We start from the raw sequence: 6,635 nt of genomic DNA, 5'->3' as shown, positions 1-6,635 counted from the left end.
ACATAAGTAATTCTTCTGCTCTACTCTGCGCTGATTAGGCCTCAACTGGAGTATTCTGTCCAGTTCTGGGCGCCACATTTCAGGAAAAATGTGGACAAATTGGAGAAAGTCCAAAGGAGAGCAACAAAAATTATAAAAGGTCTAGAAAACATGACCTATGAGGGAAGATTGGAAGAATTGGGTTTGTTTAGTCTGGAGCAGAGAAGACTGAAAGGGGACATAAAAGTTTTCAAGTACATAAAAAGCTATTAGAAGGAGGAGTGAGAAAAGTTGCTCTCGTTAACCTCTGAGGACAAGACAAGAAGCAATGAGCTTAAATTGCAGCAAGGAAGGTTTAGGTTGGACATTAAGAAAAACTTCCTAACTGTCAGGGGGCATTAAGCACTGGAATAAATTGCCTAGGGAGGTTGTGGAATCTCCATCTTTGGAGGTTTTTAAGAGCAGGTTAGACAAACACCTGTCAGGGATGGTCTAGATAATACTTAATTCTGCCATGAGTGCAAGGGACTGGATTAGAAGACTTTTCAAGATCCCTTCCAGTCCTATAATTATGTGACTCTATTGCCAGATTCAGTAACCAAATATCTGAATTCTGGTAGGCCGAGTAAAACACCATAAATAATCAGCTTTTATCTGCCACAGAAAAGTACTACAGGTAGCTGTGATTCAGACTCTTCTATCATTATAATACTGGAAACACATTGCTGCTATCATCTCTAAAAATTAATAAGGCTCCAGAGCCTGACATGAACATCGGAGAAAGTTGTTCTTATTGCCTGCATGTCCTGATGGCAGCAGGTATATGGATTAGTGTAATACATCAATTTCAAATACATCTTCATGAGTTATTGTATATATATTACATCCCAGGCTGCTCTGTCTCAAAATCCATATTAAGCTCAGGTGCCTATAATAAGTAATGGCAAGGAAATCGTTACATGCAGTGTTTGCTCTTGGTCACTTACCTTTTTAGAGAATTTTATTTTTCCTTCACAGTTGCGGCCAGAGCTCTGAGTGAGTGTTCAATGTCATTGAGCAAAAGCCCTGTCATATCAGACTTTGCAGCAATACGTTTCCCTCCGTACCATTTTCTTTGTTTACGCAGCCTTCTGTTTCAGCCGCTCTCTAACATTTTGTAACATACATGTTTATAAAATATACTCTGTCAGGAATTTAAACAGGTAACATAACACCTTAAACTATTATAAATAGGCAGCTAGCAACTTCAATTATAATTTTAATCTAATTTCCATCAAGAGTTCTTGATAATTAATCCAAGAGAGGAGGGAGGAAAATGTGAAACACTATGAGCAATATCCGAAGAGCACTGGTGCCAGCTAGTAGTGAGCCATAAGCACCCTTGAGGTGGAAGGCATGATGGCTGGCCTGGGGAATTCCCATTCTCGTATCTCTGAAAGTTGTAGACACCACATACCAGCCTGGGAGGGTCTCCTCCTCTCTCCCCGAAGATCATGCCCTCTTGGAGCCATTGTAGACAGGCCTATATGGTAGCTGAAGCCCCCTGCTATTGTTCTCTTGAGACTAGGGGCTAAAATGCTGGCTCCATTGAAGTTAATGTCAGAATTCCCACTGACTTTATTAGGGTGAGGCTTTTGCCCTACGTTTGGAATTCTGATGCCCTACAGGGTGAGGAAGTCACGCCCTGTAACAGCTTGGTACTAGTGCACCCACACTGCCAAAATAAGGGCTTTGTTCCCTGGGTCACTATGATACTGGAACGACCTCACCTGTGCACTTGACTCATTTTTACACAATCCCTAGTTACAAACATTTTCTGGCTAGAGATAAGTGTTTTATGCATTAAAAACACTGGCCCAGCAACAATCTAGTCTATTCAAGGTCTCATACTGTGTCTATTAGTGTGATGCCTTTGCACCTGAGATGGGACAAACACTTAATCAAGGCACTGGGCTTCACACAAAGCAGGGATTAGATACTTCTTGTGATCAGAAGCTGATTTATTGTTGCTTTGTTACTTGTATTACAGGAGTCGTAGAGACCTCTTGCAAATAGAAAGACAGTGCCTTACCCCCAGAGAGCTTACATTTATGGTTTCTGTGACAGTACACAAGAAGTGTATAAGTCTTTCCTCTGCTTCTTTTTGTATGCGGGAGTTCTGGAGTTGTGCTGTGAGTCAACTCAAAATTCTCAGGTATGTTGCAGGGCTCAAAAGTCCTGGACTCCAAGGAGCCAATGCTCTTGGTAGGCACATATTGGACCTGGGAGGGGAACGGCCTCTGGGACAAGTGCCACATGGCTAAGGTAGAGAGGAGTTGCTGCTGATCCCAGTAGCCAATATTGTCCATGGGCTGAAGGACATGGCTGGATCCTGTCTTACAGGATTGCAGGGCTTGCTCGCCCAGCAGGAGCACGTTTTGGAGGAAAGCATTATGCATCCATATAGTGTCCATGAGTTGCCTCTGCATCTCCTCCTCTTTCTCCATGCTCGCCATGGCCACGAGAAGGTTTTCCTTGAACATGGCAACGACTTCCTTGGCCACTGCCACAATCTCCTCAGAGAGCTGCATTTCTTCCTCCCTCTGGGCCATCATGTACTGCCTCCACGGCAGTCAGCGTGATCCTCTGCGGGGACTCTGCCACGATTTTTACAAACATCCCCCACCAAGCCTTTCTTTTTTGCCTCCTCAGGTTTGTTGGTCTCTCAGCAGTAGATAGGGGCCCCATTTTTGGCATGATGTCTGTGGGAATAGGGGGAGAAAAAAACAGTTGCTTGCTGTTCCAGACAGGCCATGATAGCGTGTTTTTTTTTTTAGTGCGGATGACTTTTCCTCCCTCAGACTCTTCCCCCCAGTCTTAGGGAAATCTCAGAAGTGGTAAGTGGCCTGCATGTGAGGAGTGCTGGCTGCACTGGGATTTCTGTCTGCTGTAGCGGCGACTTGCTGCTGAGCCTTAGTAGGTTGGGGGTGGGGCTGGAATTATGCTCCCGTTCTGGTTCTGCAGTTTTGCTTGTTTGCTGAAGGCACTTCTTCAGTGTAAGAGAAGTTAAAGGGAGCATTGGATGCAAGTTCGATTGTAATCCCCTTTGCAGCCTCTTTAGGCTGCCCTGCATTTTGACGATGATACACTGAGGCAGGTGACTCTGAGGCAGAGAATGATCTTTTTCAAAAAGGCAAAGGACAGACCAGCGAGATATTCCAAAGTTATTCACCAGGATGCCCTCCCCTCGCCCCAGGAATGCTGTAGGTGTTGAAAGAGCTTGCAAATTATACCAGGGGAAACAGGTGTGTGTCTGTTCCCTATATGTGAAAACAAAAATTGCTCAATTCCTGAGTCTTAAATTCTGCTTTATCTTCACTGCAGACATAAGGAAAGTGCATAGAAAAATAGAAATGGTGCTCCAATGACCCCACTTACTTGGTACTACACAACATTTTGATTTAAAGAAAAACAACAACAACCTAGAACAATATAAAATTAGTATGGCCACACATTAAATGGATTAAAAACTGGCTAATTGACGGGACTCAAAATGTAACTGTAAATTGGGAATTTATAAAGTGGGTGTGTTTCCAGCGGTGTCCGGCAGGGATTAGTTCTTGGCCTTACGCTATTTAACATCTTTATCAATGACGTGGAAGCCAATATAAAATTATCACTGAAAGTTTGCAGATGACAGACAAATTGAGGGAGTGGTAAATAATGTGGAGGACAGGTCACTGATTGAGAATGATCTGGATTGCTTAGTAAACTGGTTGCAGGCAAACAATAGTTTCCAGTGTGGGAAGCAGGTGGACCTTTAATAGTTAAGCACTGTGCCTAGGGAGGTTGTGGAATGTCTGTCATTTTCTAACCTGCTTTTAAATATCTCCAAACACCTGTCAGGGATGGTATACATAATACTTAGTCCTGCCATGAATGCAGGGCACTGGACTAGGAGACCTCTCCAGGTCTCTTCTAGTTCTAGGATTCAAGGATTATGCATTTTAATATGGCTAAATGGAATAGTTATACATCTAGGAACAAAGACTGTAAGCCATACTTACAGGATGGGGGATTCTATCCTGTGAAGCAGTAAGTCTGAAAAAGATTTCAGATTCATGATGGATAATCAGCTGAACATGAGCTCCCAGTGTGATACTGTGGCCAAAAGAGCTAATGCAATCCTGTGATGCATAAACTAGGGAATCTCAAGCAGAAATAGAGAGGTTATTCAACTTCTATATTTGGCACTGGTGCTACCACTGCTGGAATACTGTGTCCAATTTGGTGCCAATAATTCAAGAAGGATATTGATAAATTGGAGAGAGGTCAGAGAAGAGCCACGAGAATACGAACATAAAAACAGCCATACTGGGTCAGAACAAATTACCATCTAGCCCAGTATCCCTTCTTCTGACAGTGGCCAATGCCAGGTGCCCCGGAGGGAATGAACAGAACAGGTAATCATCAAGTGATCAATTCCCTGACACCCATTCCCAGCTTCTTGCAAACAGAGGCTAGGGACACCATCCCTGCCAATCTAATAGCCACTGATGGACCCATCCTCCATGAACTTACCTAGTTCTTCTTTGAACCCTGTTACAGTCTTGGCCTTCACAATATCCTCTGGCAAAGAGTTCCACAGGTTGACTGTGCATTGTGTAAAGAAATACTTCCTTTAGTTTGTTTTAAACCTGAATGATTAAAGGATTAGAAAATCTGCTTTGTAGTGATAGACTCAAGAAGCTCAATATATTTAGTTTAACAAAGAAGATTAAGGGGTGACTTGATTAGTCTATAAATTCTGACATGGGGAACAAATATTTAATAATGAGCTCTTCAATCTAGCAGAGAAAGATGTTACACAATTCAATGGCAGGAAGTTGAAGCTAGACAAATTAAACTGGAAATACGATGTAAAATTTTAACAGTGAGTGTAATTAACCATTGGAACAATTTCCCAAAGTCCATGGTGGATAATCCATTGCTGACAATATTAAACAAATATTGGATGTTTTTCTAAAAGACATGCTCTAGGAATAATTTTGGGGAAGTGCTATGGCTGTGTTGTACAGGAGGTCAGGCTAGGTGATCACAATGGTCCCTTCTGGCCTTGGAATCTAGGAATGAATCTGTGACTGACAGCTAGATTACATAGGGAATGTTCTCAGGGAACAGTACTGTTTGTGCCTTTACCAGGCATGTAGTGTCGAAGTCTACTTCATGTAGACTATGAACACTAACCAAACTTTTCTCTGTAACCACTGTCTTAATAAACAGTTGCATTTTGCACAAATGAATCTGTTCATTATTCAAATGTGCCGTGGAGGGGAGAGGGTGTGCCTTGCTATCAGCTACTATTTTGGTCTGTTGTAGGAGGGAGGGTTTGCCAGGCAGAATAGACAAGGGAAGGCAAAAGGGAAAATAGACAGATGGGCAAATGCCATCCATGCTGCTGTCCTGAAAACTGTCAATAGTTATGGCTTTACCGTGAGACAGGCCCATTGCCCAGAGGGAGCAGCTGCCATTTTGGAACCATGTATAGAGGGGCTGAAAGGGCATCATGGGCCAATGGAGGGTGGCGGATAGATGTGAGCTAGGAGCCCTTCTGGGTATCTATCTAAAATAGCTGTGGCTCTGGGGTACCTAGAAGAGAAGGCAGAAAGGCAGTGTGGCATAATAATAATACTTAAGTTAAGGATAGGTACTTACGTGCTGAAGTTCCTTCTGGGGGATCTGCCTCTTTGGTCCCATGTTGAGTTCTTGGCTGGGACTTGAGCTTGGCCAATATAGGGCAGGAATTGTGGTCTGTTGCAGTAGGGCAGGACTGGGGCTGGCTTTGCAGCTGGCCAGCATTAGGGACTTGAGTGCCACAAAGATCTTGGTTCTCATAGAAAATCTCCTTGCCAGCATCTGCCTGCTTAACCTCTGATGGGTGTTGCCAGTCATCCTCAGTGGGGATGGGAGGAAAGAGCGTGGCCAGCAGGCTGCACCCCATGTCTGGGAATGGTTGCACTATAATTGTATAGGAGTTCGTTTGGGTCATCATAAAAATGGACAGCTTACATATCCCCTGCTGGATTGCCTCCTTTTGCCCCTCAATTCAATATTCTTTCCCTAGATTTGCTTGTTACAGCACTGGCTGGCATCCCAACGGATATCTGCTTTGACATGTTCACAAAAAGGTCTTTATTCTGGTGGCTGGCCAAAAGAGCTTCCCGCACTGAATCTTCTCCCCAGATGGCAGTGAGATCCAGGGTCTCAGCATGGCTCCAGGCAGCTGCATGAGGCATTATGTGGGGCTTCTGAAGTGCTATCATGCTTGAATTGCAAGAATGCTTATACACTTGGATCCAGGAGCAAATGGGTAAATTCTGGCTCTCTGCCAGCTTTCAAAGGACAGCTGGAGGGATAACATCCTGGGAACTTGATTCCAGAGCAGGGGAGGGAACACAGGTGAATGAACAGGTCACTAAGATTGACCTGCAAAGTACTGTCATGGAAACCCAGCCAGAATGTTGTATAAACATTATCAGAGGAACTTGCTAGTGTAGCAAGACTGCTTACTTATAACTGAAAGTTCTGAGGAGCACTTTACATTGTGACTCAAAAGGGGAGGAGAAGAAAGAGGTCCGAGTTCTTGAACTTAATTGACGTAGTCCGAAGCTTGTGCT

At 43.7% G+C, this 6,635-nt stretch overlaps 1 protein-coding gene across 3 annotated transcripts; it reads right to left on the bottom strand.

Moving 5' to 3' along the window:
* Nucleotides 1-1,978: 1,978 nt before the first annotated feature.
* Nucleotides 1,979-6,256, bottom strand: LOC311515479 (uncharacterized protein). Of its 3 annotated transcripts, none has more exons than XR_014710156.1 (3): nt 5,674-6,256; nt 4,540-4,655; nt 1,979-2,720 (listed from the first exon to the last, which is right to left on the bottom strand). XR_014710156.1 is itself a non-coding variant. In XM_084618564.1 (3 exons), the coding sequence occupies exons 1-3, from the start codon at nt 6,008-6,010 to the stop codon at nt 2,536-2,538; spliced, it is 594 nt and encodes a 197-aa protein (XP_084474690.1). In that variant the 5' UTR covers nt 6,011-6,256; the 3' UTR covers nt 1,979-2,535. The 3 variants fall into 3 exon arrangements, 1 of the variants encoding a protein (XP_084474690.1); XM_084618564.1 differs by having other exon boundaries at nt 4,540-4,611; XR_014710157.1 differs by lacking the exon at nt 1,979-2,720 and adding an exon at nt 3,161-3,278.
* Nucleotides 6,257-6,635: the final 379 nt, after the last annotated feature.

This window comes from Lepidochelys olivacea (assembly GCF_965140295.1).
Source record: "Lepidochelys olivacea isolate rLepOli2 genome assembly, chromosome: 1".
Lineage (NCBI taxonomy): Eukaryota > Metazoa > Chordata > Testudines > Cheloniidae > Lepidochelys > Lepidochelys olivacea.
Note: the sequence above shows the minus strand (reverse complement) of the source record. Positions and strands in the feature narration are given on the sequence as shown.

Bases quoted from the DNA above. Each gene is read 5' to 3' on its own strand.
- LOC311515479 (XM_084618564.1), bottom strand. From the start codon at position 6,010: ATGATGACCCAAACGAACTCCTATACAATTATAGTGCAACCATTCCCA. The intron at 4,612-5,673 runs GTAAGTACCTAT...CACAATGCACAG, and splicing joins CCCAGAAGGAACTTCAGCAC to TCAACCTGTGGAACTCTTTG. The intron at 2,721-4,539 runs GTAAGTTCATGG...CTATTCCCACAG, and splicing joins AGGGTTCAAAGAAGAACTAG to ACATCATGCCAAAAATGGGG.